Source organism: Phodopus roborovskii, unplaced genomic scaffold, assembly GCF_943737965.1.
Source record: "Phodopus roborovskii unplaced genomic scaffold, PHOROB, whole genome shotgun sequence".
Taxonomy (NCBI): Eukaryota; Metazoa; Chordata; class Mammalia; order Rodentia; family Cricetidae; genus Phodopus; species Phodopus roborovskii.
This window is the reverse complement of record NW_026126413.1, coordinates 12,728,815-12,749,593: the sequence shown is the minus strand read 5'-3', so window position 1 is coordinate 12,749,593 and position 20,779 is coordinate 12,728,815. Positions and strand designations below refer to the sequence as shown.

The window sequence follows — 20,779 nt, the reverse complement described above, 5'->3', positions numbered from 1 at the left end:
TGGAGCTTTCTCCAGCACAGGAGAAAACCCAAGACCTCGGGCTCTGTGAGACATGGGGCGCTAAGATTTATCTCCCACTTCTCATCCTCATGGGGCTCTCAAAGAGGATGATAGTAATATGTTCTGGTTCCCAGTTTTGTTATCCTATGTGGTGACATAGGATAATTTATTATTATTACTGGTTTCTCGAGACAGGCTTTCTCTGTATAGTTTTGGAGCCTATTCTGGCACTTGCTCTATAGATCAGACTGGCTGTGAACTCACAGAGATCCTCTTGCCTCTGCCTCCCAAGTGCTGGAACTAAAGGCGTGTGCCACCACCGCCCAGCGAAATTAATTTCTTGCTGTGTCTGTGTGGTCTGGTGATTGAACTGGTAGCTCAGGTATGCAAAGCATGTGACATAACACTGAACTATGCTTCCAGGTCCTCTACTCCACTTTGAAATGTGGTAATCTGCAACCTCGTTAAAGATTTTCTCCGGAAGACATGTAGACAGGTAGAGAGACAGACAGACACACACACAGAATAAAGAAAATTTTAAAGCATTTATCTTTTTCTTGAGACTGTACTTTGTAATGTAGTCCAGGACAGCCTCAAATCCCTAACTCTTGCATCAGCCTCCAGAGTCCTAGGATTGCAACTGAACAACACTGCGCTGGGCATTATAGTCTTCTGGGGCAGTTACATGTTACTTGTCATACCCAGTCATCTGAAGTGCTAGGGATGGAGCCTGGGGCCTTACATACGGTAGGCCAGTGCTCTACTGCTGAGTTCACCTTCAGCATCCACCTCCCCACCGTTTTTGAGACATGGTCTATAGGTCTTTGTAGCCTGCACTGGGTCCTGTATCAGTCCTGTGTCCTACATTCATCCAGCCCCAAGGGACCTCCAGAAGCCCATACTTTGCTTTTGGTATTTTCAGAACACTGATCTCTGTAATTGGGCCATTTGCTATTCTGACTCCTTGGGGCAAGCTGTCTGCTTTGGAAACATTGTATTCTGTTCATCTAACATACTTACCCACCGAGGCTGTTATTTTCTCTAGTGAAGTTCTTACAGTTTTATAGGAGCCACAAGAGATTACCTGCAAACACGACAGCTTCAGAGCTTGAAAATTGTTCATCCACAGGTTGGGACAGAGCACTTTCGTATACTTAGAGCTACGCAGAGCCACAGCGGTAACCTTTACTGGTTCTTCATTCATTCTAAAACATGGCAGTCAAACTACCTCTGACCTGAACATTGTCTTAGCACTACTCACCTCTGCTTTCTCTGAGAAGTAGTCAAGCTATCCTCTTTTCTTTTTCCTTTGCTAATTTCCTGGGTTTTTTTCATATTTTTCTGGCGGGCAAGTTCTCTTTGATTTCCTCCTACAACGATAAACAGTCATGTTCTTTTCTCATCTTCAAAATTATTTATAACCAAAGGGTCTTTAACTATGAGCCTTAAAGTTTTATTTATTTTCATTAGTGTAAGAAAGCGAGTGTCGCATAGGAATTCCCACATTGACAAGGAGGAAGAACTTAAGTATATTATCGAACCAGTATAAGTACTGGCTTTTAATTCCAGTACAAGCAGAAGTAGGCGGATCTCAGCGTTCTAGGACAGCCAGGGCTACGCAGAGAAACCCCATCTTGAAAAACCAAAGTAAAATAAAAATAAACAAGTAAATATTAAAAAAAAAAAAATAAGAACAGCCATGCCAGTGGTTGCGTACACACGCCACAATCAAAAGTTCTGGCTTTTGTGGGTCTGTGTGGAGAGAGATGGGCAGACCCCACCCCACCCGCCCCCAACCCCGCCCCCAGATCACTTCAGCCCGTGCCAGTCCACCCCCCCACCCCACCCCCCGGTACAGGCAGCAGGGGCTGAGCTCGAGGACCGTCGTCACCTTCCGGGACTAAACAAAAGAGCCCCGGGCAGCCCGGGCCCAGGCGGCTGAGCGAGCTCAGGAGCGTGCCGCGGGCGCTCGCTCTCGGCCTCGGCCTCGGCGGGTGCCGGCCTCACCCGGAGCCAGCGTCCCGCCCTCTGCGCGTGCGTGCGTGCGCGAGCCCCGCCCTCCCCTCAGCCCGCTCCCGCCACCCCACCCCACGCCCGCGCCCCCCAAGCGGCCGCACACTCACGGGCCATGCCGCCCACCGGCCGCAGCCCGGACGCCAGCGACGCGGAGAAACGCTCGGCAGCCGCCCCTCCCGGCGCTGAGGAAGGCTGCCCCGCGCGGGCCCGCGGTGCCGCGACGCCTCGCTCCGCCAGCCGGCCGCCCCGCCCACCGACCCACAACAGCCGCGGCGTGGCCGCTGGGCCACTGCGCCTGCGCGCCCGGGACGGCTGGCTGGCTGGCGACCGCGCTGCGCCGGCTCGGCTCGGCTCGCACGCTCGCGGAGGGCCGAGGCGGGACAGCTCAGCCGAGCCGAGCCGAGCCGAGCCGAGCCGAGCCGAGCCGAGCCGAGCCCAGCCGAGCGGGTTTTAAAAAGCAGAAAACACGTGCGCCCAGCTTTCCCACAAAGCACGTCCGCTTCCCTTTGCTCCTCCCTCCCAGGCGGAAAGGGCAGGGCGGTGACAGGACCCTTACTTTCCAGCAGCCAGGCAGAAGGGTAGGCTTTACCGTCGTCCCTCACCTGGCGCAAACGACCCAACACGGAGGCTCCAAAGCCTGCTCAGTCGCTTTTATCCCGGTGCCCCCGTACTGATGGGCAGAACCTCAGGGGTTTTAAGTGCAGGCAGTGCGGTTGGGTGGGATCCAAAGTACCCCACAGCCGCTTCACAAGCTACATAAGAGCTGGGACGAGGGAAAACACAGAGGGTTGGGGGTGTGGCTTGCCTAGCACGAGTGACAGCCTGAGTTCCATCCCCTAGGTTCCATTGAGCAGAGACTCATTTTCTTAACTGTCCAGTTTTACAAACTGAGATGGTCTGGACACCCAAAAGTTGCCTGAGTATTTAAACGAGTTTTCTTGTGGAGTATTTTAAATACATACAAAAGTATAGATGATACACCGCAACATACACATCGCCTAACTTGTACAATTATTAGCGTATAGAGTCAACTAGTTTAGAGAAAATGGGACAAAGTGTCAAGGGATGGATGGCATGACTGGATTGAAAGTGCAGCTATGGAACAGGAGGAGAACGGAAGGAAGGGAAGGAGGGAGGGAGGGAGGAAGGAAGAAGGAAGCAAGGAAGGGAAGGGAAGGAAAGGAAAGGAAAGGAAGAAAGCTTAGTTTTATCAATTAGTCTTTTCACTTAGGGAACATTATTTGTGGTATAAAACTTCTTTACCTATAAACTGGGAAGGCAATTTTACTTTCTCCTCTAATGGCTTAATACGAATCTGGTAAAGTGACAATGATATGATTTCTCCCCAGATCCCATGGTAAAAGTGATCGCAGCACTGGGCAAGGGGACTCAGGTGGTTCCCTGGGCCTTGGTGGCCAGCCACCTAGCCTAGTAGGCAAGTTCCGGGTCAGTGAGGGACCCTGCCTAAAAACCGTGGACAGCTCCTGAAGAGTGACAGCTAAGGCTGCCTTTTGACCTCCATGTGCACTTTGTACACATGAAAACGCACATATGTGCACATACACGCGCACACATGAGAGAAACACTTGGGCAAGTGTAGTGTGGAGTAGCTGTGGTGGTTTGAAAGAAAATGGCCCCAAGGGAGAGGGATATTAGGAGTTGGAGTAGGTCTGGTCTTGCTGGGGGAAGTGTGGCACTGTGGGGTTGGGCTTTGAGGTCTCCCATGCTCAGGCTTTGCCCAGTGTCACAGTTCACTTCCTGTTGCCTTCGGATCAAGATGACTAGAAGCCCTAACGGAGACAGCAACACTCAGTATGTTACCTATTATTTATTGTTCTTTCAACCCCAGAGAACTTCCTGTCTGTAACGACCTCCAGATCTCTATGGTTAACCAGTGGCTAGTTCCACCCTCTGATCTCCAGGCAAGCTGTATTTGTTAGAGCACAAAGAAAATGTCACCAGAATTTGTGAACTACCTGACATAGATACTGGGATGCAAACTCTGGTCCTTGCGACATAGCAGCAAGTGCTTGACTCCTGAACCATCTCCCCAGCCTCCAAATTGTAAAAATTTAAAATTACTGATGACACTAACAACTTTCTCCAACACCTGTGTAACAACTGTCTTGTGCTATATTTAATAGTAAAAAATAGGGTGGGGGAGCTGGACGGATGGCAGCCGTAGAGAGCAATTGTTGTTCAGGACCCACAGGGTTGCTCACAGCTATTCATAACTCCAGAACCAGGGGATCTGATACTGTCTTCTCATCTCCCAAAGCACTGGGCATAAATGCTTATGGGCAAGCAAAATTACTCACACATAAAAAGTAAAAATAAACACATCTGTAAAAACAAAAAAGAAAAACCTTTATAAATTAAGTTTTTGTTTTATGACTTTACTAGTAGGGAATTAAATCTAAATAATTTTAATTTCCTTATCTACAAAGTTGTGACAACGTGTTGGATTCTTAGGTAGAACACAGGATTTATGAAAAAGGCTTTATATAAGAACTTGCTGTGAGCTGTCTCGGAACTTGATATATAGCTGAGGATGACCTTGAACTTATGATCCTCCTGCCTCTGTTGCTCAAGTATTGGGGTCAAGGCACTTTCTACCACACCCAGCTCTTAAAAATCTTCCTTTCAAGGAGACAGAGCTTTGGTTTTTCTGTGTCATGGATTTGCATCTCCGGACCATTACTGCTTCATTCCTACAGGGTAAACCTTGCAGCGGCTTAGAGTTTTTCCTCCCATTATAAAGGCCTTACTGACAGGACCCCAGGGCTTTATTATATCACCATTGCAACCTCTTTCATTACGTATAATTTTTTAGTGTTTATTTTATGAGCATTGATGCTTTGCCTGCATGTACATCCTGTGAGAATGTCAGGTCCCTTGCAACGGAGGTTACAGAGAGTTGCGAGTGGCCCTGTGGGTGCTGGGAATTTAACCCCGGTCCTCTGAAGAGCAGCCAGTGTTCTTAACCTCTGAGCCATCTCTCCAGCCCCTACATTTAATTTTTAAGAGATTTATTTATTATGTATTCAGTGTTCTACTGGTATGCATGTCTGCCCACCAGAAGAGGTCACCAGATCTCACTATGGATAGTTGTGAGCCACCATGTGGTTGCTGGGAATTAAATTCAGGACCTCTCCAGTCACCAGTGCTTTTAACCTCTGAGCCATCTCTCCAGCCCACGTTTAAAATTCTTAATTATCTTGTCCATTTTTTTTGTATTTTCTCTTCTGTAACACAGAATGTCTTATTGTTCTGTTGCTTTCTCTGGAAGCAGATTAAGAATACTCACATTAATGTGCAAAATTTATATAATAATTTTGATAGGCAATAAGTTCACATTAAAATGTACAAAGCATGTATAGTGAATGTCTTTCCATGAAGTATTTTGTAGCTTCTCTTTCAATCATTTGCAATATTTTCACTTAAGAATTTTACATCGTTTTACTCAGCAGAGATGGCTCAATGGTTAAACTAATTTCCTGCTCTTCTAGTGGGTTCTTTTGGGGTCACAGCATCTACCTCAGGAGTCTAAGGAACACCTGTGACTCTGGCTTCCCTGGGCACCTGCACATAGCACACCCCTCCATATTCAGAAACGTTTTTGTTTCTGGTAGGGTTTGGTAGTACATGCATGGCAGTAATCTCAGCACTCAGCACGTGCAGGCAGGAGGACCAAGAATTGAAGGCCAGTCATGGCTATAAGAGACCCTGTCTCAAACACCTAAACCAAACAGTTTCTGTGTTCTGGGGATGCCCTGGTGGCTCTGCTCTCATACTACTTTGTCTTATTTTGTTGTCTTTTTGAGATAAGGTCTTGCTAGATAGTACAGGCTGGCCTGGAACTTGTCCTGTCAGGAATTGACCTTCCTGTCTTGGAGACAAAGGGGCCCTGACAGTCGGGAGCCAAGGGAATACGGTACCACTAAGTCAATGTGAGCTTAGCGGTTTACAACTCCGCTCCAGAGAAAGGGCTCCCCAGTGCAACCCCAGTTCTGGGATAGTAGGCATGCATCATCAGGCTCTGCATTCTTTCATAGTTTGCATAAAAGATTCAGTTAAGTGGGCTGCGGGTGAAGGAAGTTCCCTGCTACCGTGCATGTGGAGTGTACTATGGGCCCGGGTTCAGACTCCAGGACCGCGCGTGCGGGGTTGGGGGGTGTTTTACAAATTTGAGCCTGAGGATCGAGCTGTTTCCGCGCTCTCTTTTTCACAACTCCCGAGGCCTTACAGAAGAAAGAATATCTATCTTTGAGTCAAAAACCCCTGCTTCACAGGCAGGCAACCGAAGCTACAGAGCGTTGCAGTTGCTATGGTTCCCGGCGCTCACCGTGTGACGTCAGCCAGCGGCGCCGTGTGATTACGTCATGGTTTCCGGCGCCTTTTTGCGAGCCGGGACGCGGGGAGGAGAAACTTAGCTATTAGTGTGGCGGGGTCATGAAGAGGAGGCGGTGGCGGGAGAGCGGAGGAGGCGGAGGGGCCGCGAACTTGCGGTAGCCAGCGCCGGGCTGGTGATTGTGGCCGTGTGGCAGGGCGAGGCTCCCAGCCCTCGGGCAGAGGCCTGGCCCTGGGCTGAGCGCGGCTGTGGAGCCGCCGCTGCCGGTCCCCTGGCTCCGCCATGTTCCGCAGGGCACGCCTTAGCGTGAAGCCGAATGTCAGGCCTGGTGGAGGCGCCAGGGGCTCCGCCGCTCCCAACCCCCCGCGTGGACCCGAGGCTCCCCGGCCTCCCGAGCCTGCCACCGAGCCCGCTCCGAAGCCAGCCGAGCCCACAGATGTGGCTGCGGTGGATTCCGGGGCGGCCGAGCCCCAGGAGGAGGCTCCCGGGAGCAGGTGAGGTCCGGTCGAACGAGCGTGATGCCGAACTGTTGGGTTTTATCACGGAGCATCTCGCCTGCAGCAAGCCTTTGCTTTGAGCCGGATGAAACCACTCGTAGCTGCGGTTTAATTCCCGTGGTCAGAGGATGTGACTGCTGATTCTGTCACCATTCTCCGAGGAGACCATGGTTTACAGGGATGGGATTCCAGGTTTCACAGTTCAAAGTCCAACAATAGGCACGCTGTCACTTGGACATTTAAGTAATTCTCTCGGAGTGCTTTACACGGGAAGCAGTTTGGGGCTTTCATTTCCTGACTTTATTTTTAAGAGGAGAGCACCAGCGTTGCTTGAATTTTTTTCTCTCCTTCCACGCGGTGATGCGATTGAACCCAGCGCCTCACGCGTTAGGCAAGCGCCCTGCCACTGAGCCACACTTGCAGCATTTGTCAGAAGGAAAGAGACTCCGGTTGCTTACTTTGGTTTGAGTGTGCAGTTACTATGTTTGGTTTGAGTACGTACAGCTTTGGGGTTACTATGTTTCGCGAATTACGCTTTAGCGTCAAATGCCACGTTTGAATTTGGGGCTCTCCTACTTTCACAACTTGAAATAGGTTGTCCTCGGGAAAATTTATTCCTCTTGGATGTAGTTAATAATATCTCATTTGGGGCAGTATTGTGAGATCAGATGCGATTATATAAACTGTTTTTTGCACATGACATGGCAGAGTAGTTCCCCCAAATTTACTAGTTTCAGAAAGATGACGAGAGCCAGGTGTAGTGTCATATGCATTTAGTCCTACCTCGTAATCGAGAGGCAGAGGCAGGCGTATCTCTGTGAGTTCGAGGCCAGCCTAGTCTACATAGTGAATTCTAGAACTGTCAGGGCTACGTAGTGAGACTCTGTCTCAAAAACAAAAAAAAAAAAAAAAAAACAAGGAAAGGTGATAGTACAGATTAAAGATGTGACAGGGTAATATGACTGCAGTTTTTATAACACACAGAGGAGGAAGCCAGTAAACTACTAATCTTATCGAGTGACAGGGAGATGGTACAAGTAATGTTTGCATAGCAACATTTCTTCTGTTGATCTGAGTCAGTGCTATGTATTTTTTTGATATTTCAACAATTCATCATGATTTCCAAGTTTCTTACTTGAATTTGTTTGGAAATTTCTACTTAGAATGAAAATACCAATATTGGTCACTTATCAAAAGGGGTTGGAGATTTTTGTTAACTGTGTAGGAATTCATTATGATTGATATATATTTTAAATTTACTCATTTATTATGCTTGCATGTGTGCCACTAGATCTCATTATAGATGGTTGTGAGTCACCATGTGGTTGCTGGGAATTGAACTCAGGACCTCTGGAAGATCAGTCAGTGCTCCTAACCTCTGAGCCATCTCTTCAGCCCTATGATTGATATTTTATATATTGCCCTTAGGCCACAGTCCTGAGACATCTAGATTATAGATTATTTACACATGCACACACACACTTTTGTTTCTTTTGTTTTATTTATTTATTTATTTTTGACAAGATTTCACTTTGTAGCTTCGACTTGCCTGGAACAAAGGGACCCAACTGCCTCCGCCCTGAATGGTGGGATTAAAAGCATGAGCCACCTTGTCCATCAATTTTCTTTCCTCCTTCCTTTTAAGACAGAGTTTCATGTAGCCTAGGTTGGCTTAGAACTCACTGTTCATGAGAAGATGCCCTTAAATTTGTAATCCTCCTGTTTTACCTTCTGAATGCTGAGGTGTCAGAGTGTGCCACTGTGCCTGGTTTATGTGGTGCTGGGGATGGACGCCAGGACTCTGTAGGCTGACCAAGCACTCTACCAGCTTAGCTGCATCCCAAGTCCGCGTTCCTTATTTGATGAGACCATTTATTCTGTTTTGGGTTTCTTTTCTAGTTGTAGAAACCAGCAGAGTGTGCATTTAACATATAAAATGCTGGTGGTCGATGTGTTATATTGTTTTAAGGGCTATAGTTTTTAAATAGAGAGTGCTTGGGGATGAACCCTAGAGCTTTGTGCATGTTAGACAAGCAATCTGCCATTGACTTTTATCTATCTCAGCTTTAAGAAAAGAGTGTAAATTAAAAGTCGTTTTAGAGAGACTATGCTATAGTTTACGATAGCTTCAATTCTTATATAGTACTAATGATAAAATATGATAAAAGTAGACTTGTTGATTTATATTTCCCCTTTAAAAATATGTCTGTCTGTCTGTCTGTCTGTCTGTCTGTCTTATCTATCTATCTATCTATCTATCTATCTATCTATCTATCTATCATCTATCTATCTATTGGTGTTTTGCCTGTATGCATGTATGTCTGTGTGAGGGTATCAGATTCCCTGGAACTGGACTTACAGACAGTTGTGAGCTGCCATGTGGGTGCTGGGAATTGAACAAGGGTCTTCTAGAAGAACAGCCAGTACTCTCAACTGAGGAACCATCTCTCTAGCCCTTATACTCCCTTTTTAACATTAAAATTTTAACTGGTACAAAGTAATAATACTTACTTATGTAGTACATTGTGTTATTTCAATATATATTTAGGACATGGCACAGTATGGTGTATCACCTTAAAAGTTTTATTATTTCTTCATGTTGAGAGCATTCTAGATCTTTTCTGTAGCTATCTTATGATAAAAATTGTTGTCAACCAAAGCTGCAGCATCTCCACAACACAGGGCAACCGCAGGATATTCAAGAGTAGTCCCATGAGTGCCCAGCATCAGTAGTGTAGCAGAAATCAGAGGCCTCGAATCGGACCAATGACTCTTTGCCACAAACATTTGCAAGTAAAGATACATGAATAAAAGGGTTTACTGAATGACTCACTGTGTCACACTGCAGCTTCCATGACAAGATTGATTTTTCCTTCTTCTTTTCTCTCTCTTTTTCTTCTCCTAAATTTTATTTTATTTGGGGGAGTAGGTTATAAGGGCAGAGGTGGGATACGAAGGGATGGGAAATAAATGGGATGGAGGTGCATGACGTGAAAGACACAAAGAATAAATAAAAAGGAAGTTTAAAAACAATGTTGCCAACCATAGATATCCTACCATACTGTAGAGTATTAGTAGAAATAGATGTTTATGCTGTTCAGCTGCTTCCCTACTTTTCTTCTTTCTTTCTCCTGTTTTGCTTTTTGAGACAGGGTTTCTGTGTGTCTTCTGGCTGCCCTGGAACTCTCTGTAGAGCAAGCTGGGCTTGAACTCAGACATCTGCCTGCCCTGCCTCTGCCACACTAGTGATGTAACTAAAGGTATATGCCATTATGCTCGGCTTTTTCTTTCTAAAAATGTTTGTATATGGGTGTTTGCCTTCATGTGTGTCTGTGTATCACTCGCATGCCTGATGCCCATGGAAACTAGAAGAGGATGTCAGATCCCTTGGAACTGGAGATACACACAGTTGTGAGTCACATCTGGGTTCTGGGAATTGAACCCAAATTCTCTGGAAGAGCAGCCAGTGCTCTTAATCTTGAGTCATGACTCCAACCCCATTTCTGATTGACGTATATCATAGTTAATTCTTCCTTCCTTCCTTCCTTTCTTCTTCTTCTTCTTTTTTTTTTTTTTTTTTTTTTTTTTTTTTTGAGCTAGGGTCTCATGTAGCCTTAGCCAGCCTCAAACTCACTGTGGTTCTGAGGATAATATTAAACTTTTCTGATCCTTCTGCCTGCACCTCCTGAATATTGGGATTACAGATACATAGCAAAACAGCAAAAAAGTCAAACCTCTCAGCTATCTAGTTATTAAAAATTGGCTAATTAAGCCTTGTTCTGTGACTTAGTTGTTAGTTTTTTTTTTTTTTTTTTTTTTTTTGTACTCAGCATATGATTATTGTGCTTAGGGACTGAGGATGGAAAAAGATTAACTTGAACACCCTTCCTTAGAATTCACATACCCTAAAAATTAATGTTTTGTTTAGGTTTTGTTTTTTAAAGATTTATTGTGTGTGTGTGTGAGTCTGAGTGGATTCCACGTGTGTTCTTTCTGTCCTTGGAGGACAGAAAGAGTCAGATCTTTGGAGCTAGAGTTCCAGGTGTCTGTGAGCCACCTGATGTGAGTGCTGGGAACTGATTTTGGTCCTGTGGGAGAGTAGAGGTACACTTAACCATCTCACCAGTCCCGCTTTGTTTTGAGACAGCCTTACCTGGTGGGTAGCTCAAGCTGATTGGAATTCACTGTGTAACCCAGACTGGTTTCAGGCTCATGGCAGTCTGTCTACCTACCTCAGTTTCCCTGGTTCTAGGCATAGAAGTATGAGCCACCACATTCAGCTAAGAAAGTTTTAAACAGCAACTCCATTGTAATCAACATAAACCTGAAGTCCTTTGTGGTCATTCCCCCCCCCCCCCCCCCCCCCCCCCCCGGTTTAATGAGACCTTACTGTTTTAAAACTAGCGTAAGATTCATGGGTGTCCACTCTTTCCTTTCAATTTCAATAGTGATGCAAAGACTGGCGATGAAAATAATGAAGAGCCCAGCAGATCGTCTTCTAGCGGTTCACAGAGAAGAACGCGGTTGTCGAGCACGTGTAGTCTTGTTAACCCTGCTGTCAGTGGTCCTCCTCAGTGTCACCCCTTATCTACAGCTAATCACGATGCTCCACAGCCAAACCTTACTCCAGCTAAAGAGAGACAGCCGTGTTCAGATAGATACCGAATATATAAAGCCCGGAAACTGAGAGAAATGTTGAAAGAAGAATTGAGAAAAGAGAAGGTAAGTGAGTAAACTCAAAGTTTGGACGGTGCCTGCTACATTTCTCTATTTCGGTTAGTGTAACAGGCTACCTTTAGAAGGAAAAGAAGCATGTGTTGAAATTGAGAGAATAATACCAGATAATACTCATATGTAAGCATAACATCTTTTGTAATACAAAGTATCTTTGTAAACTTACTTTTTTTTCAACTGATAGACTTTATTATTATTATTACTATTTATTCATTTTCAGTTTTCCTTGGAGGTGGGCAGGGTTTGTCTGTGTGAAGCTTTCTTTGGCTGTCTTGGAACTCACTCTGTACACCAGGCTGGCCTCAAACTCAAAGAGATCTACCTGCCTCTGCCTCCCGAGTGCCCATCCTACCGACCCAGCCATCCAAATTTTGTGTCATTACATTTGTCTGGATAGTCATTTTAAAGTCATTTTATTCATTTATATTTTTCACTATTTTTGGTGACAGCAAAAAATACTTTTTTTATGAACATGTAGATAGATACATAAGCATATTAAAATAATTTCTATAAAAATGTCTAAGTGGTGTGGAATGTTTCTTTGAATTAAAATAAGTATAGTTGAGCAATGTGAATTGGTAGTTTTAAATTGAACTATTGCAAAGAAAAAAACCATGCAGAATACATATAGTAGAGTGTGTGTCCCTTTTAATCGATGACAGTGTACAGAGGAACAGTAGTGAAGCTGGCTTTGGAATTAGAAACTTTGGCTTCGTCTCTTACTAGCAGTGTGATGTTGGGCAGCTTAGTCTTTTTGTAGCTCTGTCTTTCCTTATCTGTAAAATATTACTAATAATGATATTAATACCTCACTGGAGGGCTTTGAAGATTTATTATTATTAGTGCGTTGGAGCTCAGTTTAATGTTTAGAAAATAGTATACCACAAATGTCAACTGTTTTAGCTAATTATAGAATGCCTCATTTTGGTAGTGTTGGGGATTGAACTTAGGACCTCATAACACTGACATTCCTAGCTCCGATAATCAGATTGTATACACTGACCTTTATCTGGTACCAGTTTCTTGGATTTTAAAAGTCTTATTAAGAGGTGACTCATCTTTGAGAAACCCTTATCTGTGTTCTCTTAGGTATGTCTTAACCATCTTCAGAGTGCTTCTCTCTCTTTAACTCTTGCTGTGGAGCCCAGATTAAAATACCTTTAAGATAAGGGATTGGAGAGGTGAATCACTGTTAAAAGTGCTTTCATTATGATCTCGAGTACTGGAATTTGGATCCTAGCACCTGTATAACAAGTTGGGACACCCCACAAATAGCTGTAATCTCAGCTCTGAGAGGGGATAGGATTGGGATAGGATTATTGGGTCTTTCTGGCTTCCACTCTAGCCAGTACACAAGCCCCTGCCTCAAAAGAATGAGTAGAGAGGGATAGAGGGTGACACTCAGTACCCTTTTCTGGCCTCCTTGAGGCAATGCACGGACATACCCATCCACCCATTTATATATACACACAAGTCAAATTACATTATAATAAAACATCTGTAATAAAACCTCTACTAAGGGCATTGTATAATACAATATTCAGGTAAAATGATTTCTTAAAATTAGGCATAATTATAGTATTAAAGTACTTTAAGTCAGTGAATTGTATATTTGAGTTAAGTGTGTCTGAAATTATTCTGTATATAAAATCTCTGTATATAGAAACAATGGAAAAACAAATTTGCTACAAATGAAAGCCAGAGGCCACCAGATCGCTCAAAAATGACTATGAGAGATTTCATTTATTACCTGCCAGATAACAATCCAATGACGTAAGTGAAATTTATTTATGCTCTTATTTCACTTGGGTATGTAGGGATATGTAGGGATGTGTTACTTTTAGAGTACAGTTTCATGTTTTTCAGATTAAAATAAAATTTCTAACAATGAGTATAGATACATTTTTTTTTTTTTTTTTTTTTTTCCTTTTGGTGCTGAGGTCTGAGCTATGCTCTTCTGATGTGCGGTAATCATAGTCATAACCTGTGGCTATTTTCTGGGATGGTAATAATGTCCTTCCTTTATCTCCGTGATTAAAAGGGGCACTTTATTGTTTTAATTATTGGAATAGAGTGCAATTTCTGTATCTTATGTACTATAATGTGATTAAAGGAATGTATAATTTTTATGCCCTATTTCATTAGTAATGGTGAATTTGAGTAACAAGTCCTTCATGAACAAAGCTTTAATTCTTAATTAAAGTTAGCCTGGGGTATAAGGCAGCAGTTTTATAAGTCTGTTGTGTTTTTGGTGGTGTAGGACGTGGAGTTAGCATACTCTGCAGTATAAGCTTCTGTTGTGTTCACCAGGTCTTTCTTGGTGAAAGAAAGGAAGGGCCAGAAACCTAAGTCTGTGTTTGACAATTAGCCGTTGGAGATGGATGAGTCACCTAGCTTGCTTCATTTCCCAGGGAGGAGACTCTCTCTTTGCTAAAGAATTAGAGGCTAAAACATTTCTCATTTAGGGCCCAGCAGATACTGGTACTTGATGAGTTTTTGATCAAAAAATTCTTCCTATTTGTTTGTTTGCTTGTTTGTTTAGATTAGAGTGTATACTCCAGCCTTCACTAAGCTCATTACCTAGGCACAAGTGAAGAAATGATTGCTGAACATTATTAATTGATAAAATATCAATTTATTAAAAAGTTTTCTTTTATTTGTGCTTAACAGTTCTTCAGTGGAACAAGAAAAGAAAACTGAAAAGTCTTTGGCTGCCCCCCTGACAAGAGAGTGAGCATCTTATCTTGTTCTTTCTCAGTCTGTTGTATTAGGTGCTTTTCTGTTACTGCTGGGCACCAAATCTGGGCCATACACAGGTACCTCACCACCAGTTACAGCCAGTCATTGGGTACACTTTTAAAATGAAATCTAATGTTCGTCTGTCTGTCCGTTGTTCCTTCCTTCTTATGTGCTTACACTTGGCGTGCATGTGTGTGTTTGTACATGTGTGTCTTGTATAGGCACATGTATTTGTCTTTCTCAGTTCACTTGCTTAATCGAGGCAAGGTCTCTTGCTGATTTTGACTTGTCTAATGTAGTCAGCTTGCCTCTAAAACCCCTTGTCTATGATTTTTGAGAGTTGGCTCACCTTTTGCATGGGTTTTGAGGATCCAAACTCAATTCTTAGGCTTGTGGGCAAGTATTTTATCCACTGAACAACTCTAACCCCCAGCTTTCAAGTGAAGTTTCTGTTGTACTCTAATTAGATTTGATTGGTTCCTAAAAATAGACTCATTTAAGAGTAGAAGCTTTCAGGACAACTGAGGCTACATAGAGACACCCTGTCTCGAAAAGAAAGAGAGAGAAAGGAAGAAATAGAAGCTCTATCTGGACATGGTAACTCATGTGTCTAATCGCAGCCCTTTAGAAGCTGCGGCAGTAGGATCTCAAGTTCAAGACTAGCCTGGACTACTGATGTGTTACCTTATTCCTGGAGAGATGTGAATAAATGTCTGCTTGCCCCAGGTAAGGGGCTGGTGACAGACCTGTAAGGGTACCATCAAAGTCCAACATGGTGAACCAATGAGTTTTATGGGTGTTAATTATCAGGGACATGAGTGAGAGGTTGCTTATAGGAGCATAAGTTATTTCAAGGACAGCTGCACCCAACCAGCTTGGGTAATGACTCATGAGAGCTGGGATCATGGCACTCGGCACAGCATGGAGGCAGTTGAGCATGTTGGAGAGGGCCTTTTGGACACCACAGCACAGTTGGTCTGCATTTCCTAGGCAGCTTGGCTTATCCAAGAGTATTTCTCAACAGTCTTACTGCTTATGTACATTTGGGGAGTGAAGGTGAGTTTTAGCAACTTCCTGAAGCCTTTGAGCTTAACAAGCTTCTCTGTAGGAACATCCCGTGTGTCAGGCTTCTCACTCACATAGAAGGCTATATTTTGGAGGAAATTGCTACACACACGTATATAGGGAGAACATGTCTCAAAACCACACACACACACACACACACACACACACACACACACACACACACACACCCTTTCAGAATGAAAGGTCTATAATATTTGTGTAATGTATATGTAGTTGACTAATACCGTGATTTACATTTATACATGTGTATATGTGTCTGTGTACATATGAGTGACACAGCTTGTGGAGGTCATAGGACAGCTGAGAGTTCTCTTCTCCCACATTTGGGTTCCATATTGGACACAGGTTGTCTGGCTTGACAACGCGTGCCTTTCTTTACCAGCTGAGCCATCTCATCTCACTGGATTCATGAGTTTTATATTAAAGATGTTCAAATTGGGAATTTTGAGACAGAGTCTCATTAAGTAGCCTTGGTTAGTCTAGAACTTGCTGTGTAGATCACAGTGGTCATGCACCACTATGCCCCGCAAATGGAGTTGGTTGTTGTAGAAAAATAGTAGCCGTGAGTGGTAAAAATTTACAAAGGAACAAAGGGAATATTGACAAAAGTCTTCCCTCCCACCTTTCTCTTTTGTGGTTTAAAGTCTGTGGTCCTCCTTCCTCCCCACAAGCAACAGATGTCACCAACTAAAACAGCCTATGTTTTTGCAGTGACACGAGCTTACCGTGTGTGTATATATGCGTGCCATGGTGAGTGTGGAGGTGAGAAGATAGTTTGCAGGAGTCAGTGTGTCCTGCAGATTGAACTCAGGCTGTCAGGGTTTGTGCAGGCGCCTGAACCTTCCGAGCCTTCTCAGCTCCCCAATTTTTAAACGTATTACTCCACATTTATAATTTGTGTATCTGTCAATAAAATATAAAGCAGACATTATAGTGGAAAGTAAGATTCAGATTCACCTTTTGAAAAACTAGGTTATAATTGGATAGGAACAAGACGTTCTGCTGGGCTTTTGAACCTTAGGCTGACTGGATACCTGAGAGCTGGGTAAGCTAATGCACCTTTGTGATCCCAGCAACTGAGAGGCTGAGTCTGAGGCTAGCCTCGGGCCACATAGTGAGGATTTTGTATGTTTTTATCACAAAACAATGTGTACTGTTTGCAAAATAGAAATGCTTAGCCTAATTTAAACATCATACTGAATTGTTATCAGTCGAAACATCCCATGGTATCATTCCTCTACAATTTTCATGTGTTTCTGTATGAGTTAAGAGGTAGATTCAGTTGCTAGCACCCATTTGGTGACTCATAGCCATCTGTAACCCCAGTTCTTCTGGCCTTCCCACAGCACTAGGTATACACAGCGTGAAATATACATGCAGACAAAACACCCACACACATCAGATAAATAAAATGAAAATAGCTTCCAGAAAAAAATAGACAAAGAAAAATTTTGCTTAGCGTTTAGCTGTAGTCTGTTCTGCAATCCAGAGTGAAGGTTCTCTAACTTTCAAGTGAACATAACACTGCTAGCCTTGTAGGACTGTTCTGTATTGAAGTTGTCTAGAAGGTAGTGGGGAGGGTTTTTGTTAATTCTGTTGTAGCTGTGGTTTATTTGATACTCTGTTAAGATATAAAGACAGCATTTATTTATTCATTTTCTTTTATTATTGGCTTCAAACCCAAGGTATACTATGTACCAATGAGCTGTACATCTGATACCATTTGTTTTAAAAGAGAGTAAAGATTCCTTACTATTATTTTTTTAAGATTTCTTATTAAATGCTACCAGATAGCTGGGTGGTAAGTGGTGCATGCTTTTAATCTCAGCACCCAGAAGGCAGACACAGGTGGATCTCTGAGCTCAAGGCCAGCCTGGTCTACAGAGTGAGTTCTAGAACAGCCAGGGCCACACAGTGAAGCTTTGTCTCAAACACAAACAAATAGTGCCAAATAACATTTGAAAAAAGTGTACGACTCCTCCCTCTGTGTATCTAACCATCCATCCATCCATCCATCTGTCTGTTTGTTTTGAGTCAGGGTCTTAATGTAAAATCCATGTTGATCTAGAAAGTCTGGTCCTTTGCATCATCCTCCTTAGTGCCAAGATTACGTTGTGTACCGCCATGCCTCGCAGGTCATGTTTTTTGTTTTTGTTTTTTTTTCAGTTAAGTTAGAGGGAAAGTTTGAAATAGCTTTTCAAATACTGTGTTTTGAATTCATACTGTTGAGTAAATACTTGTGTTTTGTTGCTAAGTTGATCAACTATGTTTACGTTTAGCAGGCAAGATGATCAGAGCACTCCCGATGCTGGTGATAATGGAGACGTGGAAGAGGAGGCGGATGATGGGCCACTGCTGGTCCCTCGAGTAAAAGTGGCAGAGGATGGCTCTATTATTTTAGATGAAGAAAGGTGAGTTAAGGAGATGGGATGAGAGCGAGAGAGGGAGGTGATGGCAGAGAACATGTTTTCGTTTGTCTAAGGAGAGGTTGCATTTCTTTTTAACCCTCACTTTATATATTTACATCGTGAATTTGTAAACAGAAAAGTGAACTAAATTAACTTGTAATTTTTAGCGTGTTTTGTACAAGATGGTACCACTCTCCTATTTTCTGTCAACCTAACTTTCTTTTACTCCTCTTGCTATAATCTAGGCTAGCTGCTGAATCAGCTGTGTACTGTTATCCACTGAGGTCGGTTTCTAGGATTGACCCAGTCTTGAAGTTGGTATTTAGGTTTCATCACATTATTCAATAATTTCAATTTGTTTGTCGAGTTTTTGAACAGGGTCTCTCTGAGTAGCCCTGGCTGGTCTGGAACTCACTTTGTAGACCAGGTTGGTCTTGAACTTCACAGGGATCCACCTTTTTTCTGCCTCCTGAGTGCTAGGATTAAAGTTGTATGCGAGTATACCTCAACCTAATTTCATGTTTTGGTGTATAGCCCTAATGGTCAATCTCTTGGATTTAAAGTTATAGGTGATTGTAAGCTGTGTGATGTGGGTGCTAACAACTGAATTTGAGTCAGCTGGAAGAGCAGCAAGCACCTTTTTTTTTTTTTTTTTTTTTTTTTTTTTTTTTAAAACACAGACACGTGCATACACATATGCACACGCGCATGCACACACACACACACACACACACACACACACACACACACTTTATTATTCAATTCTTTGAGAGTTTCAGATTTTGTACAGCATGATTTATTCATATTTCCAGATCCACTTCCTTCCTTTGTGGCCTTTTCTTTTTTTTTTTTAACCCTTCAAGACCAGTGTGTTCTACCCAATTATTCTTGAATGTATGGTATTTCATTGATCTGGCTAACTTATAGGAGCTATACTCTTAGAGTATATACCCTCTCTTCCAAGTGATTCTTGAGCCATGGGCAGAGTATGTGTTACATATGTTGCATTTAGGGCTGGATAGTCTCTTATTCTCTGCACTTTGGTCGAGTGGGTCTCTGTTAATCATCATCATCTACTGGGAAAAGAAGAGGGCTGAGAGTTGCACTGATCTTTGGGTATAACAGTAAGTCATCAGGAGCATCAAGCAGTTCTTAACTGCTGACCCATCTCTCTAGCTCTAAAGTGTATATTTTATAAGGGATTAGTTAATAAAGAGAAATGAAAGGTTCTGAAAGGTAGTAAAAATGTATATGACATTTAAATTTGACTATAATAAACAAATACACTGATAATAAGTTTTTATATGTGATGTGATTTTACATGTCATTAATAGTTAAAGTGATAATTAGCCCAGGAGGCATGTAGAAACCAGCAAAAGGAAGCCAGTTGCGATGGCACATGCCTACAGTCTCAGCATGTGGGAAGCAGAGGTAGAGGAATAAGAATTCAAGGCTACCCTTAGCTACATAGCAAGTTCCAGGCAATAGAACCATTTTATGTTTAGGTAGTCCTCAGTTATTTTGAAAGTGCTGTAATGAAAACAGGTTGGCATTTATTTCTGCCCCTTAGGAGTAATGGTTGAAGAATATTTATTTCAAATTTAAATATTATTTTTTCAAATACATATTTTCAGTATTACTGCTATGATACATTTTAGAATACAGCTAGTTAAATTTCATCTACTGTTGTTTTTCATATTTGTTTTTAGTGTGACTCTTTGAAAATGTCTTTCTTTCAGTCTAACTGTAGAAGTTTTGAGAACAAAAGGCCCCTGTGTTGTTGAGGAAAATGATCCTATATTTGAACGAGGCTCAACAACTACTTATTCCAGCTTCAGGAAAAACTATTACTCAAAACCTTGGTCAAATAAAGGTAACTAATTCTCATTAAAAGTTGTATGCTTCTTTTTTGAAATAATGAACCATTTTATGTTTTTGAATGACTTCTAGTAAATTAAATGAAGCTGTCATGTTGTCTTCTATCCATTTAATTTTAATCGTTCCCTTCCTCCTTTCCTACTATATGTTTGACTTTACCCTAGAAATCATTAGAAATTAGCATTTTATCATTTTGCCTGGATTCTTCAGCTTTTTCAAATTCTACAAACAACATTTAAGTGAATAATTGGCAGTGTTCTGTGTAAGCACCATACACTAGCCATTTGTACCAGGAAAGCATTCTGTTTCCAGTACTTCTAATCACCATAATGTTCTCCTTGGAAACAATGTCTAATCATGGTTCTGCAGGCATCTCCCAGCTAGAATGCAAGCATTGAGGAGGCTTAGGCAGGAGGATCATGAGTGTGAAGCCAGTCTGGCCTATATAAAGAATCCTGTCTGTCCAGGCAGTGGTGGTGCATCCCTTTAATCCCAGCACTTGGAAGGCAGAGGCAGGCAGGTCTGTGAGTTCCATGCCAGCCTGGTCTATAGAGTGAGTTTTAGGACAACCAGGGCTACACAGAGCAACCCTGTCTCAACACCTCCCCATCCCACAATAAAGAATCTTACCTAACATAAACAAAAAAGCAGACAACAGCAACCAAACATACACAATACATGCTGCATGGTGGTACATATGATTTTTAATATAAAAATAGAGTTTGTTGAAAACTTTGAAGCATGGCAGGATATACTGGGGAAAAAAGATTTTGTACTTCTGACTATTACCGATTCTATTTTTTAAAGGTAAGATCTGTTAGGCTTGTCACATGTTCCCTTACTCCTTCCTCCCTCTCCTCAACATAGTAGAGGACACGAGGACACCATAGCCCCTTAGTTCCACTGAGTATTTTTCTAAGTGCTTTTTTTTAAAAAACTAGTCACTAAATATTTTATTTCCTATAGATGGCCAAACACAAAAGCCCTATCAATTTATATTTTTACCAGTTACTTTATAAAAAGTATTATTTTCCCATAGCTTTGCCAATAATAATTTTGTAAGTTTTATT

At 42.7% G+C, this 20,779-nt stretch overlaps 1 protein-coding gene and 1 long non-coding RNA gene across 3 annotated transcripts in view; one reads left to right on the top strand and one right to left on the bottom strand.

Moving 5' to 3' along the window:
- Positions 1–1,034: 1,034 nt before the first annotated feature.
- Positions 1,035–2,644, bottom strand: LOC127220955 (uncharacterized). 2 transcript variants are annotated; one of them, XR_007834418.1, is made up of 3 exons: positions 2,619–2,644; positions 1,262–1,370; positions 1,035–1,084 (listed from the first exon to the last, which is right to left on the bottom strand). It is a non-coding gene; the product is annotated as an uncharacterized LOC127220955 (long non-coding RNA). The 2 variants fall into 2 exon arrangements; XR_007834419.1 differs by lacking the exon at positions 2,619–2,644 and adding an exon at positions 2,124–2,152.
- Positions 2,645–6,399: 3,755 nt separating this feature from the next.
- Positions 6,400–20,779, top strand: part of Bdp1 (B double prime 1, subunit of RNA polymerase III transcription initiation factor IIIB) — an 85,974-nt gene continuing 71,594 nt past the window's right edge. The window contains exons 1-6 of the mRNA XM_051182837.1: positions 6,400–6,861; positions 11,313–11,586; positions 13,262–13,371; positions 14,269–14,328; positions 17,706–17,834; positions 19,571–19,704. Of these exons, the coding sequence (XP_051038794.1) occupies positions 6,650–6,861; positions 11,313–11,586; positions 13,262–13,371; positions 14,269–14,328; positions 17,706–17,834; positions 19,571–19,704 (919 nt within the window). The 5' untranslated portion in view covers positions 6,400–6,649. The remainder of the gene's footprint in view (positions 6,862–11,312; positions 11,587–13,261; positions 13,372–14,268; positions 14,329–17,705; positions 17,835–19,570; positions 19,705–20,779) is intronic.